At 39.3% G+C, this 21,774-nt stretch overlaps 3 protein-coding genes and 1 long non-coding RNA gene across 12 annotated transcripts; 3 read left to right on the top strand and 1 right to left on the bottom strand.

The window, feature by feature from the left end:
• Positions 1-561: 561 nt before the first annotated feature.
• LOC124181924 (hemoglobin-2) lies at positions 562-4,139 on the bottom strand. 3 transcript variants are annotated; one of them, XR_006870661.1, is made up of 5 exons: positions 3,743-4,136; positions 3,034-3,192; positions 2,109-2,334; positions 1,067-1,537; positions 562-902 (listed from the first exon to the last, which is right to left on the bottom strand). XR_006870661.1 is itself a non-coding variant. In XM_046568650.1 (4 exons), the coding sequence occupies exons 2-4, from the start codon at positions 3,186-3,188 to the stop codon at positions 1,409-1,411; spliced, it is 510 nt and encodes a 169-aa protein (XP_046424606.1). In that variant the 5' UTR covers positions 3,189-3,192; positions 3,693-4,139; the 3' UTR covers positions 1,007-1,408. The 3 variants fall into 3 exon arrangements, 2 of the variants coding, with proteins under 2 accessions (XP_046424606.1, XP_046424604.1); XM_046568650.1 differs by lacking the exon at positions 562-902 and having other exon boundaries at positions 1,007-1,537; positions 3,693-4,139; XM_046568648.1 differs by lacking the exon at positions 562-902 and having other exon boundaries at positions 1,007-1,537.
• On the top strand, positions 3,156-3,980 carry LOC124181926. The gene is made up of 2 exons (XR_006870665.1): positions 3,156-3,379; positions 3,471-3,980. It is a non-coding gene; the product is annotated as an uncharacterized LOC124181926 (long non-coding RNA).
• A 3,044-nt stretch (positions 4,140-7,183) lies between the features above and the next one.
• Positions 7,184-10,324, top strand: LOC124181922 (facilitated trehalose transporter Tret1-2 homolog). 3 transcript variants are annotated; one of them, XM_046568642.1, is made up of 5 exons: positions 7,184-7,633; positions 7,945-8,224; positions 8,339-8,747; positions 8,845-9,085; positions 9,442-10,324. In XM_046568642.1, the coding sequence occupies exons 2-5, from the start codon at positions 7,950-7,952 to the stop codon at positions 9,855-9,857; spliced, it is 1,341 nt and encodes a 446-aa protein (XP_046424598.1). In that variant the 5' UTR covers positions 7,184-7,633; positions 7,945-7,949; the 3' UTR covers positions 9,858-10,324. The 3 variants fall into 3 exon arrangements, with proteins under 3 accessions (XP_046424598.1, XP_046424596.1, XP_046424597.1); XM_046568640.1 differs by having other exon boundaries at positions 7,185-7,664; XM_046568641.1 differs by lacking the exon at positions 7,184-7,633 and adding an exon at positions 7,704-7,809.
• An 884-nt stretch (positions 10,325-11,208) lies between these two features.
• LOC124181923 (facilitated trehalose transporter Tret1-2 homolog) lies at positions 11,209-21,540 on the top strand. 5 transcript variants are annotated; one of them, XM_046568644.1, is made up of 7 exons: positions 15,703-16,317; positions 16,692-16,868; positions 18,550-18,716; positions 18,981-19,260; positions 19,349-19,757; positions 19,877-20,117; positions 20,568-21,540. In XM_046568644.1, the coding sequence occupies exons 3-7, from the start codon at positions 18,671-18,673 to the stop codon at positions 20,939-20,941; spliced, it is 1,350 nt and encodes a 449-aa protein (XP_046424600.1). In that variant the 5' UTR covers positions 15,703-16,317; positions 16,692-16,868; positions 18,550-18,670; the 3' UTR covers positions 20,942-21,540. The 5 variants fall into 5 exon arrangements, with proteins under 5 accessions (XP_046424603.1, XP_046424601.1, XP_046424602.1 ...); XM_046568647.1 differs by lacking the exons at positions 15,703-16,317; positions 16,692-16,868 and adding an exon at positions 11,209-11,227; XM_046568645.1 differs by lacking the exons at positions 15,703-16,317; positions 16,692-16,868 and adding an exon at positions 12,857-13,185.
• Positions 21,541-21,774: the final 234 nt, after the last annotated feature.

The following is a 21,774-nucleotide window of genomic DNA, read 5'->3' as shown; positions in this document are numbered from 1 at the left end:
TCAGACATTCAATCAAGAATCAAATCAGACTGAAAACGTAATCAAATAGAGTGCAGGGAGAGTCTCCAGATTAGAAGTTTGGCTGTATCAATCAATTAGCTTAAATTAATTCACTATCGAGGTGAATTGGCCAAGGAAGGCACGGTACGTACGTGCAGTTTCCGCAAGATGTAATAATTATTCCTGAATAGGGAAAGCTGGAGAATACCAGTGTGATCCATTACGCGATATTGATCCACTGCTTCGTACTCGGCCTAAGTAGAATCAAATTTTGTAAATTAATTCACACGAATTTTCCGACTCGATTAATTAATGAGATCTTCAAAACCTGGAGCGGTGTTAAGGTTGTTTATCTGCTTTCTAATAAAAGGGTTGGATAACCCCTCGACTTGACTTCTCGCACAGATATTCATCATCACATCGCATTATCTTTTATTGCTTGAACGTTTGCGTTTTAATGCCGCTTTGTTAGTTCAGTACCGGTCACCAAGTGATTACGTTATTTAATGATGTCGAAAGAGCCCAGGAAAAGGAGATGAAAAAAGGAAACGGAAACCGTTCCGTTGTACTCATTTATTTTTATTTATAGTGAACGAGCCAAGTTGCATGAATAATAATTAATTTATAACAGTAAGTGTAAAAATCAAACTCCATGGTGATGCGAATGCAAAGATTTAGTGAGATCGAATTTCATTTATTAAACGCCCTCGAAGATTCTTAAATTCAATACAATATTGATGCGCAGCTGAGAAATTTTGTTAGGCACATGTATATTTGTAGAGAATTCCAGGCAAGAAGAAAACATGTATATTCTTATTGATTCTGTAGCAATCAGTTCGTGAACTGGTTTGAATTTCACAAAGCTCCGGTCAAGGGGATATTTTTAATGTGTTAAAATCCACCTGCAGGGAGAACCACGATGGTATAATAATCTAGTAATTCCTTAATATTACCGAGTACAAACCGAATGATTAATGCGGGAGAAATTCAGTAACGGGCGTTTGAAAAACTTTGATTGTTTATATTATTATTAAAAGAAAATAAAATAAAAAATATGCAGACATACATTTAATAAAAATAAAAAAGAAACGTGTAAATTCCTTCAGATTGCATATCCGTCGTATCATAATTAACCCTCAGTCACATTCGTTTGCTACGATTCTCAACTCAGCAACGTGCCAACTCGATATCGTCATGTGTTTACGATATAAGTGGGATCGTTCTTCAGGCCACCGTAGTTACATTGAGGTGGAGCAGTATTATAAACAATTGTTGCGATAACATTTCTATGTAAAAAAGAACGTCATTCCTTCTACGCCGATAAACTCGGTGAACGTCGGTTATGGTTAACAACAACATATTGCGCCCGAAGAACGAGGCCTTCAGCCTTGTTTATTGGGGTTAATCACTACGCGTAGACCTTAAAGATGATGCTGTACACCAAGTCGAGAGCTTTGCTCCAGGCATTATTCACTTCTGGCGTCCACCTCGAGCCCAGAAATTCTTTGAAGACGACCAACAGTACCAGTTTTAGATTCTGAAATTATCACAGAGCATTGGCACTGGCAGTAAATGAATCGCTAATACTTTGATCTCATTTCTCAAGCATACTGTATAATATTTTTTTAAATAATACTTGGGAAGCAAGTTGCTTGATTCGATAATTGTAATACTGACGACGTAGGTATGAAAGGTGGCTTTTCATGCTTCGCTCTTTTCTATTAACGAAGGATCGAACAAGATGTAATACGTGTCCATTGTAATTATTCGCATACTAACAAGGCACGCTTATCTCTATGGCGCATCGTGATTGAAGCACGTTGCTCTTCACCTTGGCAATAGGGAATTTCTAATCAGACGCGAACTGAATATTAAATCAATACGACCATTGTTACAGTCAACCGGCGAGGACAGTTCGTGAGCGGGTAATAGAGCACAATTTAAATTTCCAACAAAGAAGCCGCGTGTAGTGATCAGCAATGGACACGGAATCGAATTTTTGTAAATATTTTCAATAGCTAGAATGGATAGCTTAAAGTCCTGGACTATTCTCGATTCCGATAAAACCAACGTACCTGTCAAGATAATAAGTCAAAGCTCAAACTCACGTTAAATTGTTCTACCGTCTGTCCACGCTTATGGTGTTTCTCCCCAAGGGATATTAGAATAGCTTCCAGCAAGCCTGGATCCTTCAGGGAATCAATGATGGTACTTAACGCGTTTGCGATGGCCGATGCGTGAGCCTGAAACCTTTTGTTTTTCGGTAGATCTTCGTGGGGTGTATCTTTGAAGGCGTGAAACTGGCTCCGGTAATCGGGATGTTTGGTGAATAATCTGTTGAAAATATGTCAGAGGTAAGTTGTTTGAACAACCTCACGTAATCAGCCACATCTTATGGGTTATATAGACCGGATGTAGACGTTATTCAGGGACAACTTGTATCGGGGTTTTGTCAGAGAAGAAAGAAAAAGCAACAAGATCCCACCATCAAGTAGCAAAGCACAATTCATCTTAGTAGAAATCCCGCGAAATTACTCGTCTGCTTCCGTCACATTTGTGCTAATCAGTCAAGTAAAAAATGATCTGACTAGGATTGGATCCAACGATTACCCTGTTCACGTATCTATTGATTCTCATGGAGGCTGAAATTCAGAATGATTTCTATCTGCATAACGAATAGGAAAATTCGTATCTAAGTTCAAGTTAGCTTGATTACATATCGTAAAAAGTCATAGTTTATCGGTAATAATGAGATAAGAATATTTCCGCAAGATTAAATTGCGCATCGAAATCAGTGCTTGCTACCGATTTGCTGATTAGCCATTGAAATCAGACTTACATTGTAAGCATACTGTGATCGTAAGTATACACTTCTAACCCAGATCTGGTGAAGATACAAATTTTAGCAAATTTTATTTAAATTATAACGAAATCATTGTGTCAGTAAATTCTCATGCTCGATAATGAAATATAGGCTACTAGAATCGTACATCAGGTAATAAATTCGAGGGCGATATAATAAAAATCACTCACCTCATCATAACTGCTATTCCTAGTTTCATAGGATCCTGTCGCATGATCCCCCACGTTTCTGTGACCAATCTTTTTTGCTTTCCTGTCAGACCGCTGGCCGGATCTAATTCGTCATCACCGGAATATCCCCAGTATGAAGACAACAAACCTCCCATATCGCTGAGGGAGTAGAAATACGATAGTGATAAGCAAGGCATCGACTTACGATAAGGTTTTGGAGTACACTTCAAAAAAGCCGGGGAGCAACACGTGCAACTTTTAATGGGAATGCGAGAATAGCCGGGATGAATGAATCGACTGAAAATTTCACGGAAGACTCAAACTCTACTAGGGTAAAAGCTATTTTGTAATTACGATATTTCATAGCGCTAAAAATTTCACCGGTAGATCGAACGCCCCACGTGATTTTAATTAATCCTCTCCGAATTAATTTACAGCATGCAGAAAGGAAGCGGTGAACATTAATACGCAGGAAATGATTACTATCCTAGTTTCTGGATCGTCCAATTCTCAAATAAATGCAGATTCTAGTTTCCAGATAAACGAATCAACTGAACCAAAGGAATTCCTCTATCACAAAATTCCATCGCATTCCAGGATTGAACGGAACACGTCCTTTGAAGGGAAACGAATAGTTTTCAGTCTAAAATTTAACGGACCTGAAATTGCTGAATCAGTTTTCTTGTTTTCTTGCTGCAGAAATACTCACGTAGAAAAACGGGATGCAGGGATGGATAGAATTAACTTTTTCCCAGACTGCTTGTCGAACAACACGTGTCAGCTGATTGCGATTATTTTGTCACAGCGCACAACGTACTGTTTAAATTACGTACGTCTAAACTAGTTATTTAACAGGGTCACTGCACTATAGTATAATATATTATTCGCGTAGTGTCGAAACAGTTTATTAGAATATTCTAGCTACTGTCTGCTCGGTTGTAAATTTGCTAGATACATAAAATTAAAAAGTCATATCAGTGCACCGCACTCTTGGTACTCGGGTTATCGCTTCTGCTGCTGCTGCTGCTGCGGATCCCTGCGATGCTTTCACTGAATTGTATTTGGAAGCAGCCCGCCAGGACGGTCACATAAATATACCGACACTACTGCTCCTCCCTACCCTGCGCCGCCGAGCAAACCGACGACGACGACGCTCATGACTCTTGGGACGCCCTCGACGTCCCTCGCCGCCTCGCAGCATTGATTGCATCACTTAAATTGCGCTGCAACTCTAATTAACACGATGATACGCACGCAAGTACGGCACATGCGACGGCTGATCGATGATCCTTGCCACGCTTCGACGTCGGCGTAGATTATAAGCTCAATTAATTCAACCCTCCCACCGAACCTCGAAAATTTACACTTCGATCACCGAAGATCAAGAATCTCTTCGAAACGTCCCATGGATGAGGAGCGCCTTCCGAAACACGGACAGTTATGGTTTTCCGTAGCAAGTGATACGGGCAAATTTCGCATCACGCTGAGATCTTTTTTCATGGACAATTGTCATCAGGGATGAATTCGGAAGTCCACGATTCTTGCCGTCGATTTTTTTTGGGATGAGATATCGAAATAGAATCTTAACCATGTTAACGGCGGCCGTATTGATTTTGTGATACCGTGGTTTCGATTCATCTGAAAAATTTTATGTATCAACAATTTCATCCTAGTTTATACAAGTTTCATACAAAGATTTGAATTCGCCCAGTCGTTTTCTGCATTGCAGGTGCTGCTCTGTCATATTTGTGAATTGCACGGTTTGACCTACAAAAATGAACGGTCGATGAGAGGAATCATTGCTCTATTTGCGTTGTATCCGAATGTACTGGATTATAAATCTTAACACGCACGATAAATGTTTCTTATATTGTTGACGTCATACCAGCGCATGGCGCGCACATCCTGCAGCAGACGAATTGCAGTATCTGGTTAAGTAGTTACATGCAAGACGGAGGAGAATAGGATATTTACGAAGGCATTTCACGTACCTGCCTACCTGCGAGACAAGACCTTCGGGCATACATCAGGGATTCGTTTTGCGTCCCATAAATTTTACAATATAGGAACGTGTACATGAAACGAAAAGAGTACGATTGTACAACGCGAAAAACCACATAGAAGCACCACGCCTCTCAATTCGATTCCTGTTTCTTCATAAATTACTAAAATATTAACACTCACGATTTTGTTTTGCCAGTATTCAAGACGTTACAATAAAAATAGCTAGACATGATCAAACGCTATTATTCAAGCTTTAATTAAACCAGTGGTGAGCGGTTATTCAGACCTATGTGGTTGTTTTTTTATGCGTTAATCGCCCTTAAATGTTTACTAAGGTACGAGTATTAGTAATTCGTCGTGCGTGGCTGGGATAACTGTTTATAGATACCTTCAATACTCACAATCGGCATTGTTAATCGTGATAAAGAAAATAACGTGCAATAATTAAATAATATAGACCGTCAATTGCGTTGAAATTAATAGACAAGAATTGTATGAATCATTAATTTTGCGTTTATTTCTGTTGATTATTCAAAGTTTGTTAGATCTTGCTTGTGGTTTAACGAAAAACTTGTTCCATCTGCAACGTTTAAAAAATTTCAATTAGTACCTTTATTGACTGTTGCAGTTTAACGAAAATCTAACGACCAAACGCGCTGTTCCCGAATAAAATCGTAAATTAAAATAATCCATCCGTAAATAATCACTTGCGGTTGTCAAGCGGAATTAAAGCAGAACAAACATTACCTGTGCGGTGCAGGTTTAACCTGATATTCGCGGGGTTTCGTTTCCACGCAAGGTGTATTGGAATTGGGTACCTTGCAAAAGTGGGTAAGCGGTCTATAAATAGCATTCGTGTGCTGCCAATTGCGGCTTAGAAACGGTGTGTACAGTAATTGAGTAAATATACTGTACAGACCTGAAAATTATGTTTGAACAATAATTCCGTACAGACTTTCATTAAATAATTCATTCAGTTTGCTCCGTATAGCATCGCCCATAATACCCAGTATTTTTTTTTTTTTTGTTTTTTGAGATTTCCAAGACGGAATCGATCGTATTACTCAGATGTGGTGTGCAAAGATATATCGTACAACACGCGAACGACGAGAGCGACCACTTGAGTGAGAATGGCACTTTGGTTTAATCTGCATCAATACGGGCTATAGAGTAAGTGACCAACGGGAATTAGCGAATGAGGAGACCATTAGCCAATCTGCTTGATTGAAATTGACACTAGTCATGGGCGAGTTGACATTTTTTTGTGATTTTAGATATTCTTGCGAACAGAGTACATTGACTGAGCCGTAAGAGAATTTCGGAAATGGATTATAGGTTGCGACCAAAAGTTGAAAGTGTGAAAATTTAACAAGGTCTGCGTTTCGTTGGTCGTAATGTTTTCTGCCGGTTTCTGATATTGTCGAACAAAAACATTAATCACATACACACACTCACTCATAAATTCTTCTTTTCTGAAAACAGAAAACGGAAAGTTAAATGTGAACGGCGTACTTGGTAGAGTCTTCGCTACAAGCTGATCAAAAATTGATTGATTAACTTGTATGATTGCATGACAAATCCACGATTAAAGTATTAAGATAAAATAATAACGAAAACACCTGTATTCTTCAAATTTCTGTCACTTCCTAAATATATGCCATTCCTAGCGATGCTACGGCGTTTACTGGCTGTCATGTGATAGAAAGTCTAAGAAAATCATAAACAGAACAATTCTAAAATCGACGAATGCAATAAAAATTGTCGTCGCAATACCAACAGAGCTTCTTATAACCATTCCTTTCAAGAGCTTGAGAAATTTTTTTACGCATGTCGAAATGTTACTACAAAATCTTTGGAAGATTGAATTTGCGGTTAAGACCCGAATCAATTGCCTTCGAAAAAACCCATAAATTATCACGAAGCAATTTCTATAGGGATTTTGATATTCTACCTTACCTCACTGACCAATTGCACATCCGAAATCGTGGAAGCCGCACGCATTGCATGCGGGAAATAATTGTGCTTGTACGGACGCGATTTGGATCATGGACAATTAAATTTTAGGAGCAGTGAAAGTCCACTTAGAATTCTCGAATTGGCAATCAAGATCGTCGGTGCACAATTTACATCCTAATCTCACTTTGTCTTCGATACACAAGCATACGTACAACGATTTTGAAAGTAAAATTCTGACGGATACCACTAACCGATGAGGTCACATTTTCCAACTTTACACTTCCAATGAATCGGGTCAGGGTTCAAAAGAATGTTGTCGCCTGCAGAGTCAGTTTCAGTCGAGGATCAGTCTAGTGTGAGCAGAGCTTCAAGGAACAAAGTGGTAAAGCTGGATCTTGGTTATGGTCTGGGATTAGTTGTCGATCGATTAGAGCTATCGTTATCAGTACTTCTGATCGATCTTCATCCTTAACCACCTACGTGATAAAAGGGATTGGTGAATTTTTAAGGAGTTTAATCCGCTATGCTCGGTTAGATATTTCAACGATAACAATTGCTTCGCCGCGTTTAGTGATCTTTGGCTCGTGTTCAAGTCCACCGCTCGTGTTCGTGTCCATAAAAAAATATGGAAAAGTCAAAGGTAATGACGCAATCAGTTGCCGGGTTCGCAGGTGAGAGCCAATGTCTATGCTGGAATTGATGTATGCTTTTCTGCAAAAGTAACGTAAAATTGTCAAATAATGTCACGCAATCTTTGGAGGGTGTTGATGTATGCATTGCTTGGGAACATCGCTCTCGATCAATAGATGGTAGTCAGTAAGTGCGATTTTTAAAAACCAAGAGATCGCGTGTACGACGATACTTTGTTTTTGAAAAAGAACAAGACGCTATTCGAGCATCTATCTTTCATGTAAGTTCATCACGCCGGAATTTACCATGTGCGTTTTCCAGCAACCATGTCCGTGGCGTGCGCCGGTTTTCATTTCGGATGGTCCGCTCCTTCGCTGCCAAAGCTTTTGGACGAGGATTCCAACGTTACCGTGACATCGGATGAAAGTTCATGGATCGTGAGTTTCTTTACATTTGGATGTGTATTCGGTCCACTCATCGGAGCTGCAGTGGTGGACAGATGGGGCAGAAAGTGGTCTCTACTTTTCACGGTTCTGCCTTACCTCAGTTCTTGCATCCTGATTGGATTCGCGCCGAGTTTTTGGTGGTTTGCCATAGCAAGGTGCTGTAGTTCTTCTGCATCTCCATTTAACCCGCAATCACCAGGTTTTCTACCAACTCACGAGCCGGAAATTTTCTGTTCACATCTTTGCCGCGCCTTTCTCTCCTCCTAAAGGTTCATCGCCGGTCTTGGTTCTGGCATCACCTACACCGTGGCACCGATGTACTTGGGAGAGATTGCGGACGACAGGATTCGGGGCGCGCTGGGTGCCATGATAAACCATATGCTGAACGCCGGTATTTTGTTAACCTACTGTGTCGGGCCGTGGGTCAGCCCCGTGGCTCTAGCTGGCATGGGAGCAGCGTTTCCACTCCTGTTTGGTCTGATGTTCTTCTGGATGCCAGAGTCACCGTACTTCTTGGTAATGAAGGGAAAGATGGATCGCGCTGAGAAAAGTTTGCTCTGGTTCAGAGGGACGAGTAACGTGATCGAGGAGCTCAAGCAGGTTCAAGAGAATGTAGAGTTCGATCAAAAAAATGCTGGTACAGTTAAGGAGCTGGTTATGATACCTGGAAATCGCAAGGTTCGTACTATGCGCCGTTTTATTGTTGCGCCAACCTCTCAATTTCCAACTTCTAGTTTCAAAAACGTGAATACACTTTACAAATCCACTTGGCCAGGCTTTGATCATCGTCATCGGGTTGATGATAGCCCAACAGTTCAGCGGTATTGGGGCTGTGCTCGCCTACAGTGGCCTCATATTCGAAGCATCGGGATCCAGTCTGGATTCAAGTATTTCCGTAATCATTATTGGCGTGGTTCAAGTCCTCAGTGGAGTGCTCACCATATTCACTGTTGACCTGGCAGGACGAAAGCCATTGTTGTTGATTTCCGCCTGTGGTTCGATCCTGTTTCTCGGAGGTAGGATATCAACTTTCATCACAAACTTTGCCAAAAAATTATCGCGATGTTTTGACCCATTCAGTTATTCGCTCTTAGCTGGCCTCACGTCAGCTTATCTTTATGATATATGGTTACTTCGATATCTCAACCTATAGATTATCGATACGGTAGTGTTGATTACACTAATCTGTTACGCACATTCGTCCTTCGGTATATGCACATTTCATAATACGATCAAACGACACGATAGCACAACACTCACCACCAGTGATAAGAACAATAAGACCAACCCAATAGCGATTCTGAATATAATTATAGTATGTTTGATCTTGTCAATGAAATTGAGATAATGAAAAATCGTTCTTAATCCACAGGAGAAGCATTGTACTTCCAGCTCCAAGCGGTCGATGTCGATGTCAGTTCGATCTCTTGGCTTCCGGTTACCGCTATCGTTGGTTACATAATCGTGTACACGATAGGACTAGGATGTCTTCCTTACGTCGTACTTTCGGAAATATTTCCATGCAACGTTAAAGCGTTGGCGACTATGGTTACCTCGATATTCGGGGCTCTTGGTGGAATGGCCGTTGCCAAGCTGTACCAAGTCGTCGCTGACGAGTACGGAATCCACGCTTCGTTCTGGGGATTCGCTGCGATAACCGTATTTTCGATGATATTCATTTACTTCGTCATCCCCGAGACCAAGCAGAGGTCTCTGCGCGATATACAAGAGGAGTTCCACAAGACTACGGAGTTTAAAACGGTGTCAGACAAGTCGCTGGATCCTTGATCACTATCTTGAACCTGCGACGATACTTAATAAGCGTGGTGAAATTATCAGAGGTGTACTTACGAAAAGGATAGTCACGATGAGGTGACAATGTTCAATTCCTGATGTACAGTTCTCATCGTAGAGCCACCGTAAGAGGCTCTCCACCACTATTAATTGATCGCTTCGGCTAATATTTTCCAAGGATCTTCTTACATTTACTTGTTTATTATTAATCCATTAGGCAATTTACTCAATGCAATAGAGAAATGATTTTCTTGAAAACTGAACGAGGTTGTTTACACAGAACCTTTTTCTTCTCACAAAGATAACGTGCAATAAGCCATTGGGACGAATTTGGGTATCGAACAAATCGGTATATCTCAGGATCGATAACCATATTTCTGTGTAGTTGTAAGTTTCTCCTAAAGCTCAATTATACGAGTATAAGTTAATATGCAGATGTAATTAAACAAACATTATTTATAGTTCCAGGTTTCCCTTTTCGATTATAAAATTCCAGTCTTCATTCGCCGAATATCATTAATTTTCAAACTACAGAAAATTTTACAAAAATGTCCAGTAATATTCATTAATGCCTAATTAGGCATCCGGGCTAACTTGTTTTCCGAAGTGACAGATTGGGAGTCATTGTCACATAATTAGCATAGAATCGACCTCGCGTTTCGTGTCGGACTGAAAACAAGTCAGCTCGAAGCCCAAGGCATTAATGAACATTACTGTATCTAGTATAATTAGTAATACAGTTGCGATTATACTAGGATCGATGTGCGAGTATCGTATATTTTTTTCACGTGGCTGAGAGACATTTTCACTGTACGGTCATAGTAATACAGACTATAAGTTTGTTAGTTTTGATAGTAAATCTCCTTCTATGAACCGTTCATCTTCCGGCATTCAACACCAAAGTATTTTGACCGAAGAATTAAACTGTATTGCGGATCATCTGTGGTATTCGTGTCAGAAAACAAAATACCGCTTTTTTTACGTTCAAATCCAAATAATTCAAATGCAAGTATCCCCGCATACCGTAAAAATCGAAAAGTAACTAGTGATCGGAATAATTGCTTTACCCAAGCTACAGCGTTCCACTCAGATCTTCCGTGAAAGGTACACGTCTCAAACAAGTCTCGTCGGACAGTTTACCTGAATCGTACAAAGAGAAGAAGAAGGAGTGAGTCATTGCTCTTCTGTTTCCCAGATCAATTTCCTATTTTATTCTACGATGCGGCAAGTACACTTTTGGGACTGATTTAAGTACTCGAGAAAAATTGTTATTACGCTACTTGGCATAATTCTGGCTTAGGGGAAGGTGAGGTAAGACGGGACAGACGTCATAGCACGCAAGACAATGCACTAACCACGAAAGCGTAAGTGACATTTAGTGTCTTTCACGGACCGCAACCAATGACCGCAACCAAAAGCTTTCACTGCTGCAGAAAAAACCGATAATTCGTCGTTTTTCTTATAATGATCCCTCTAAATAGTTTATGTGACATTGATATAACATTTTAACATAATAATTTGAAAACAGGTGTTATTTTCAGCAGAAATTAGTGCACCAGTAGATGAGAGCATGGGTTTTAAATTTCACTGCTTATATTTCTGTCACGATTTTGGTTTTTATTTTTAATTAACTACCGGGGCAAGAGGGGGCAATGCTATAAACGGTATCCCATCTTGCCCATACCATATTTTTCTATGTTCTAAATTTTTATACTGATCTTTATAATGGCTTTACCTTGCCCATCCACTTCTGAAAAATGTATTCTGATATACGTTCTACCCGCTGTCTTTTAGATATCATTTTAGAAATTTGCATCCAAAATGAATTCCAGTATTTCAGTTATTACCATTGGATTGGTCCAGTTTCTCAGTAATGGGTCGAACATCTTTATCGGCGACTTGCAATAGGACGAAGACCATCACTGTCGGTAACCGTCTGTGGCTCAGTCATATTTTTTTAGATAAGGTGCAATTTATTTTATCAACGTGTAACAATATCAACGTATAACATGATGCCGATAACACAACCACAAATTTGCCTTCGGAACCGATAAAATTGTTTTTTTAATTACATAAGTGGTTCTCTACCTCCAGCTGCTGGCAATGGGAATGGTCATAAAACTTTATCAAGTTTTTGCAAATACTTACAACATTCACCACCTGGTCCATATTTTTGGATATAATCATGAAATTCATTCTACCACAGATTGCAATGCAGTGATTCTTGTGTAATACGTAAAATGAAGTCAAGGGTGGCACGGCAAAACAGTGTCAGTGCCATCGTTATGATTTTTCAAAATACCACAAGAACTGCCCCAAATTTGATGGATTAATTTGTTAAAAAAATCGAAAAGTATTTCTTAGAGCCAGTGTTATAAGTCCGCGGCTCGGGCCAACTTTTTTTTAGCTTTGGATACTGATTGAAAACACAACTGCGATATTAAATTTACAAAACAGATATGAATTAAAAGCTTGAACATTAACGAATAAGATCTAGTTGTAGATTTTCAAAGTCTTAGAAATTTTTGAATATTACGGGGCAAAATGGTGGACTGTAGAGGGGTTGAAAACGGTGTAAGTGCCAAAATGAACGTAAACTTGTAACGAAATTGTGAAATTTTAATGAGAATCAGTGGAACAGTACAGTAACTCAATTTTATTGAAGTAGCTCTTGATAGAACCGTCTGACTTACGGAGGCAAGCAAGCATATCGGTGAGGTCGCGTTTTTTTCAGTCGTAAGGTCAAGTGATTTTGCGAACTTTGAACTAAGACCTACAGTAGTTCAAGACTGATCGCCGAGAAAGACCAATACATATTCTTAATCAGCATCCAAAGTAAAAAAAAAAAGTTAACACGAACTGCGAACTTACACTGGCACTGTGTGATGTATCGGAATAAGAAGAGGAGAAAGAGAGAGTGAGAGAGAGGGAGAGATAGAGAGAGAGAGACGAAGAAACCCAGGTTACAAATAAAATTAGCCAACTACGGTAAAGTCAGCGATGATCAAGGCAGTCGGTCTGGATCCTCCGGTCAGGAAGATTCAAGGTTTGCATCGCCTCATCAAATCCAGTTGCTCGCAAAAATTTTACACGAGGTCAGAGTCTTTTATTTCACCAATTAGGCTGGAGGCTGCAACTGTGCTCATGACGTCGGACCTGGAGAGATTCGCGTTTCAGTTTCAACCCCGGCCTGCTGAACCACGAGAGGATAAGTCACCGAAGAAGTTCCACCCCTCTGTCTCTCTCCACGGGACCTGGTCATAATCATCGGTGGTTTAACCCAAGGCAAGCTGGTGTCTCGCAATAATCCTCGTCGACTAACGTACGTGACTGTAAATAGCTAATTTGGATCTCCTAAACAAACAATTTGAACGAATGCACAACGTGCAAAAGTGTCGGCTGCCACTCGATGTAAAACGTTAGACCAATGCATAGTATGTATATATGGATAAATGTGTTCTCTGTTTTTTTACGCGGTCATTTTGACCCCAAATTTTTCTTTGTACTGAAATAACGCTGGGCGGTACGGTCAACTTGAAGCACGTTTTCCTACGGTTACATTTTTTGGTTTGCAAATCTGACTGCACAGGCTTAAAGTTTAATCAATTTATCACAAAACCGTATCTCTAGCTTTTTTTCGAAACTTTCACAGTACCTCATATATTCATAGCTGAATGTTACCTATACATACAAGGAGTACTTTTTGATTATCATTTTAAATTAACCAATGAAATTTGGGGACAGTTTCTTGCTCTGTTGGTAAATGATAATGATGGCACTTACACCGTTATGCCGTATCAACTATTTGTAACTTCTCGAAAAAATATTTTACATATATGTGAATTTTCGTTAATTTTTCAAGAAAAACAAAGGAGTTTTTGATACTTGGGCACTTGGATCGTTTTACCGTGCGACCCTTCAAGTGTGGGCGACAACGAAATTCGAAAGGGAGCTCTGGCTTCTTCTCTACCTCCACGACGTTTCTTTGTCACGAAGTTCTCCACTTAACATATCTTATACTCAACATAACATAAGAATGCTTTCTCAAAATATTTTAATATGTAAAAAATTAGTTGCTGTCTTCGGCATTAATGACCATATTAAATACATAAACACGCCGTTAAACCGAAATACGTACAAGCTATTCGTCGGAACGATGTGTGTTGAATTGATCGATCACGGTACCATTCTCGCCTTTCAATCTCATCTCAAAGTGTTTACTCAAAGTCTTGGAATTTCTAATTCTATCGATGTTGCCAATGAGTAAAGACTAAATTACTCCCATTTCGATACAACCTATAAACACAACATCTGAATAAAAAAGGTTGCATACCTATACATACAAAGTCTGAGTGACTATCGCCTGGTTCCCGATTGTGACGATCGTTGGATAAATCGTGACATATTCAATCGACTGGGATCATATATCATTCGTTGTACTGTCTGGGTTCTGTAAAGGCAGTCGCTACAATAATCGTTTCTTACAGAGGTCGAATTTTATAACAATCTCAAGATGTAAGAGCTTTGTTACGGTTGATCGTCGATCGAGACACAATACAGTTGTAATACAGTATTTGACCTGTTAAAGAATCACTGCCTTTGATTATGTATCTAATCATTGGAACTCTTGATCGTAAATATAATTTAGTCTCAGGTTTAAGACTATACTTAGGTACGTACATTGTCGTAATAATTGTCTCTGATCAATCCTGAGATAAAACCGTAATCTTTGTACGAAATGATAAAAAATTAAATAATGCCAATTGGAAAAAAAATAATGAAGTCGCCCACACGCACGATAAGTCTGGAAACATTAAGCCTAACTGCAACAAGAGTCAAGTCAGGTTGTTGTCGGACAATGACTGACTACCAAGCTGTCTAAAAATGATAATACCCCGCTTATTCCGGGGAGTTTTGAAAATTGTCCAAGAGTTGCTTTGACATACCGACGAAAGTTACAAAATAAGATTTGCGAAATATAGAAATTTAACAACAATATATTCAAAACGGAGATAATAATTTTTGCGAAAGAACATCGTGAATCGCAAAGTTGTTGTGTGTCATGACAATTACAATAAAAATTCACGAACAGATAAAATCTTTCCATCACCTATTGATTCAATCAAATCAGTCAATTTGATCCAAAAAAAACAAAAATTCAATTCTTGCAGACGGCCAGAAGAGTGAAGAAAACCAGAAAAGTAAGTACGACCAACTTGTTTTCTGTCTGAAATAAAAATGCGACTTCGATTCTATGCGGATTGTGCTACTATAGTCATAGTCACATAATTTATATAGAATTGAACTCGTAGCTTGTTTCGGACCGAAAAGAAATTAGCTGAAAGATTGAGGTATTTATGCATTTCAGTGTACCTGCTACTTGATTTTAACTCCAACCATCTGGCAATTGAATAACGTATCAAGCCAATCCTTCATCGGATAGACGAGCAGATTAAAGTGCGATTATCGTCGTCAATATGTGCAATAAGCTCGATAGTATTTTTTTCAGATGTAATACCAGTATTCAATACTCGCTTGAAATGAAATCTTACATAACATAGGAAAATGGAATCAATGTACGAGATTTATGTGCCACAAAATTCATTCCCACGGTTTGAAATTCTTCAGCACATTCAACAAACAGCCTAGTTTGTCTAGCTAATTACGCGTGCTTGAAAAATTTCTACCATTATTGGTCAACTGCATTTCCAAACTTGGAATTTCCCGATGTATCATAGATATGAATTTTATAATGATATTAGCGTCAGACTTGCGGCTATAATATTAATCAGACAGCTTTCGTTGATGTCTGTATATAAAAAATAATCTTCGATCAGATTCTCAACATGGTACATCCATTTTTTTATATCATTTTTTACGTTCGCCGTGTTATCATTCATCTCAACGATACCGAAACACGCGATCCCAGTCATAAACAACGATATTACTGACTGCAATTTGATCTTTTCTTTGTCTGATACGATTGTCTCCTCTTTGGTTGTTAAAAGATTTATAATCATCTTCTCGATCTTGTTCTTTAGGTTTTTCGTAAACGTTTCGATGTATAACGGTACGTATTATCTCGATGCGTTCAGTGCGCATACATGCTTGGATCGACGATTATAATCCGTCTGTAAATCTTAAATCTGTATTCCGAATGTTTAACATCACGACCGATCCCCTGAACTTTCCACAATTATAAATTACATCCGGATTCTTGTTGGCGCCTATCGTCCGAATATTTTCGCAATTCATCTTTTACCTTTCGTCTTGTACTGGTCAAGTTTTCAATTCCAAAATTTCAAACTGCCTAAATATCCACTAAACATATGGAATTAATATTTTAAACAGAAAAAAATACAGGGCGATCCATTCCATGAAGTTTATCGATCTACGCTAGGATTCAACGTTTTGAGCTCGGTCACTTTCATGACCCCCTGCAAGATCGTAGAGGGTGAGAGTTATTCACTTTGGATTTATGCTTATAGAGTAGGCTTATAGATCGGCAGTCGCCGATCGTACCAAGTTCATTAAAAATAAAATGAACGTCTTCCGTTCTTCTGAGTGTTCTTGACTGGTACGATAGGGAAGTGTAATAATTGGAAGCAATTATAAGGCTTGTTAAATTACGATTATCCTAAGGTAATCATCGATTGGCTAACTCGATAAAACGTCACTACCTATTTTAGGTCAGATGATCTACATTTATCGGCAAGTACGTGTTGCACGAACGCTCTGATCTTGAAGTTGTACTTCGGCCATTGATCAAAGGCATACGTAGTACTTCATGGCATTAGTCTCTCTTTATGACACTTTTTCTTTTTACAGCTGAGGCTCTTTACTTCTGATTAAGTGGCGATATATTTGACGTCAATAAAACTGTAGCTGTACGATGGGTCTGCAAAAACCATGTTATCAATTTAAGCGGTTGTACCGTAATGTAGACTTAGGTTGTATAACACTTCATCCTAACAGAACCGGAGGTCAGTTGCCAAGCGAACTAAGGTAAGTGTATCAATTATTGACACGCTTAGACCCAATGATTGACACTTTTCATTTCCAAGATTATAAATTGACGACAGAAATTGTGAATTTCTCGATGGCTAAAACCAATTGCTGGTGGGTTAGACACTGCAAATTTATTTTTTTAGTAATTTTAGAACTCAGGATCGAACAGATAAAACCAGAAAGGTCAATAACTGGTACGCCTGCCTTACAGCATGATTTACAGGCATCATCGAAGATGAAATCTGAAATCGAAGTCTCTGACCGTTCGTGGAAACTGACTTTTGTTACGATAATTATGATTTTTTTCTCAGTGTGCGAATAGGATACAGCATTCGCAATCTGATCACTCGAATTATTTGACAGGCTTCTATAAATAGTACCGTACTTGTGTCATTGAGATGAAAACTGACACTTTGAATTACGACACTCAAAAGAGAGAATCGCGTTACACGACAGCGAGGGTTACGTTAATCGCAAAACTAGCGATTAAATACACTTTTTGTATCAGGATGTTGCGCAACTCGACGCAACCCTTCGTTCGATATCACTTTTTGTCAAGTGGGTTAATTCCATTTCTCGATTTGTAGTAAGATACGTACACTATATTCTAGCTCTGTGTAATACCCAATGGCTGATGAGCGTATTGAGTTGGGTAACCGTTTTAAGCTAGACGTGGAACCAAAACTTGAAGTGTCTGATCGTCAAGATTTGCTTGCGGTACAGACTGCAATGAATCCATATCTTATCGGTAAAAAAGTACAAATCCACCCAGAAAAGGCGACCATCGCAGATTGCGCATTCATTCGACTGCGTGAACTCGGGATGTTCAGACCGTCGAGATTTTCTCATATCCGCATGTGAATGTCGTTCAAAATTCACCTAAACCACAGTAAAAATCGGAAATATGTTTTGTTCTACGACCGGGAGTTGCTTAGTGAAATTAAGTTGTCACCATTAAAATGACTACCAGGTATAAAATACGCTTTCAAAAGTAAAATCCAACGATATCTGAATAGCGTTCAATATTAACATTTTTTTATTTCAGACACATCAATGAAACTCTATAATTTTTCGATTTACACAATAAATCTTCGTAATACAAATGGTTTTTACCTAATTTGAATCAACTGTTTTTCACAATGTGTCCAGATGTTATTCAAAATCATGTCAAAAGTGATGTTATTCAAAGAGCTCCTTGTACCTTGTACAATTCTTGTCACGCGATTTTTTTTTTTTTTTTCAATTTCACGGTTATCGGAGGAGAGCAGAGAACACAACTTGATATAGCAATTGCTATCCGATACGTTATCACTGAATTGTGCCAATAATTCGCAATCGACAATTAATTTAAATTCACAAAGTTTGCGCGAAAATTGTCAATTGCCAATTACCGGCACAATTAGGTAGTAAATTGTCGGATCGTGATTTCCGTGGATATTTTTAAGACTACAATTGCATTGCAATAATCTCTTTGAAAAACGCGACTATTTGAAGTTTTTTAAATGATTTCTGTAGACGTGTGAAACATAATTGATTGAAACTGGGTGGAAACCATTCTTTGGTAATGAGGTTGACTTTCAGGCAAATCAAAATATTATAGAGTTTCATCGATATGTCCTCTTAATCAGAGATTATTACTTCGTTCATCCAAAAAGCTCTTGTTTTCTTTCTACCTTAGAATCAACCTTTGAAATCAAGGTGAACTACGATCTTCAGTTGCCATATCAGCAGTCTCCGGCCAACCCTCGTATACCGGTGATCTTAATTGCGCAATAGTTTTCGTTGAACAAATAGTAACCATGAAGAGCACCAAGACCTCTCCACAAATATTGGCTGCCATAACAAGTGAGATAAAAATAATTTATTTTATACGTTCTATAAAATACCTATATCCTTAAATTTTTTACTCCGAGGATTACCGTCCTCTATATTAGTTCACACACGCAAAGAATTCCCATTAAAATATTCAAACACCTCGTCGCAATTATTGTCACATACGAAATCTTTCGTTTCGTGAGCCGATTAGTTCCAGCATCCAGCCGTTCGCTCGTTTCAGACACAATTGTTCATTTACTAATCAACGTCTACCTTATCTCTTTGCGATTACAGGCTCACTGATCCTGGTATCAGTCGGGTTTCACACCGGATGGTCATCACCATCTTTGGCCAAATTGCAAGCCGAGGACTCGGACATCGAGGTCACATCTGACCAAGGATCATGGATCGCTAGTTTTATGTACGTCGGTAGCATCTTTGGATCGATCGTTGGCGTTCCAATAGTGGACAGGTGGGGTAGGAAAATGTCGCTTCTGGTAACCTCGGCGCCCTTGTTCATCGCGTGTCTGCTGATTGCTTTCGCAATGAATTACTTGTGGCTGTACGTCGCTCGGTAAGTATTCTGAAAGTAAAAAAAAATACAAATTGTTCTCGATCGGTTAAACCGCACGTACCTACTCACGTCTGATTCTTCGACGTAGGTTCATCGCCGGTTTCGGCCTCGGGATAATCTTCACAGCTATTCCTATGTACATGGGTGAGATCGCCGAGGACAGGGTGCGCGGGGGTTTCGGAATTCTGATAACCGTAATGCAGAATACCGGCTCCCTCGTGGCGTACGCGATTGGTCCCTGGGTCAACAGAACCACCCTCGCAGCAGCTGGAGCTGTTATACCGATTCTTTACGTCGTGACTTTTGTCTGGATACCCGAGTCTCCGTATTACTATGCCATAAAAAATAGCCCCTTCAGGACCGAAAAGAGTCTGATTTGGCTCAGAGGAACCCCCGACATTCTCGAGGAAGCTAGAAGTATTGAAAAAAACGTATCGATCGAGAGTAACAGCGTGAGAACCATGCTGGAACTGTTCACCGTCAGGAGCAATCGAAAGGTCGGTTATTCTCGCACAAATCTGTGCGTGCGTTTGACGGCTCGGTGTTGCAAAGCGACTAACATTAAGTGTCTGGGAACAAATTTTGACAAATAATTTCACATTTTTTTAACACGCAGGCGATGGGTATCGTCATTGGGTTGCTGACTTTTCAACAGTTTTCTGGTACAACAGCAATATTGGCTTACTCAACCATCATCTTCGATGAAGTTGATTCCGGGATCAGTTCCAGCGTCTCCGTCATCATAACGGGGGTCGTTCAACTTGTGTTTGGCGTTTTGGCATTATTTTTAACGGATAAAACAGGGAGAAAACCTTTGCTCATCACCTCCATGTCACTCTGCTCAGTTTTTTTATTGGGTGAGTCAATATAAGTGAAGGTATCTTCTTTTCTGTAGACGGAGGTTCTATCGATTTCAAAGAGTTTCCACAGTATTTCTTCGGTACTAGTAATACCAGTCGTTCTTTCGAATTCTCGATGGGCTTTATTCGAATGTGCGAAGCCCAAGCACAGCTTGCGGAGAGTAAAAATTATTGGTGAAACTTGAAGTTATCCTCTCATTCATTCATCAATAGGATTTTTCTCCATTACATTCGTTACATAAATTTCACTCCATTCAACACATTATTACACCAGTGCGATGCGCATTATTTTGAAATGTTTCTGAATAGCGATAAGTGTCAGCCCTCGAGTCCTTTATCACCTATTAAGATCTTAATCAGCATACCGGAATTGATACGTCCATTCCATATTCGATATCTGCACGTCTTAGTGATATTCCATACTCACTGACCTTCCTTTCCTTTCAGCTGAGGCCTTGTACTTTCAACTTCGAGCTGTCGGTTCTGACCTCACGGGAGTTTCATGGCTTCCGGTCGTAGCAATGGTTGGCTATTTAATCGGCTACGCGATTGGATTAGGAACCGTTCCAATGGCAGTGAGCACAGAAGTTTTTCCGTGCGAGGTGAAAGCTTTCGCAATCACCATCGGTGCCATCTACCTCTGTGTGGCGGGAATTTGCGTGACCAAATTCTACCAAGTCATAATGGATTCTTATGGTATTCACATAGCGTTTTACGTTTTCGCAGCTTGCTCCGCTGTAGGTATAATTTTCACGGTGCTAATGATTCCTGAAACAAAAGGACGTTCGCTCAGCGAAATTCAAGATCAACTTCGACGATAATCTAAATTAGTCCCTCTCTAAATCGTGTTTCCGACCCTCTCCCTCTTTCCATCTGGTACGAACAGTTAATAGGAGAGCTGTTTACACCGATGGCCTTTACGTCACTATATTAATTCCACTTTGTCTAAGGTATTGTACTTGTATTAATACCTTTCAATTTGGAGGGAAAGATAAAGGTGATATTGTGTCATATCGTGGTTTTAAGAATGTCCGATTCTTGCGATACCGTGATTTTATGTTTTACCCACCTTTATGATACTGAAACGAATTTTCGATGTATGGTATCCGGCGTTATGAGAAACGCACTGTGCCACATATGAAAACTATCTCATTACCCTTAAATTTATGAAATACGAAAGACTTTCTATAAATTAAGTTAAGTACCTTGCTATGGTTCTATAACTAACAGTAATTGTTTAAGGAGCCGTACGTGTATCGAATAAAATTTTAAACAAACAAATTTCGCATTAAAGCTAGCACCAAACCAAGCGATCTACACAAACTGATTTTTCACCTGTTCCAAAAATTTTCAGATAACAACGTGCGTGCAAACCTTGTAGCAATATAAAATCGTTACAAATCGATCCCGATTTTTATTTTATCGTTGTATAAGGAATCTCATCAATCTAAATTATGTAAGTTTTCCAAGTGTTGAAATTACGAAGGTTTCGAGATTGCAGCTGCGAAGTTCTTGAACATAAATAGACCTGAAGTTACACGGCCGCACAGATTAAAAATGAATTTATCTATGACCCACTGTCATGTGACTATGAAATCTAGTTTTCAACTCTGGTGTCAGGAAGTCGAAAAAATCTGATAGGACGTCACGACGC

Source organism: Neodiprion fabricii, chromosome 5 (assembly GCF_021155785.1).
Source record: "Neodiprion fabricii isolate iyNeoFabr1 chromosome 5, iyNeoFabr1.1, whole genome shotgun sequence".
In the NCBI taxonomy this organism is placed as follows: Eukaryota; Metazoa; Arthropoda; class Insecta; order Hymenoptera; family Diprionidae; genus Neodiprion; species Neodiprion fabricii.
The sequence above is the reverse complement of the archived record's forward strand: the minus strand, read 5'-3'. Positions and strand labels throughout refer to the sequence as shown.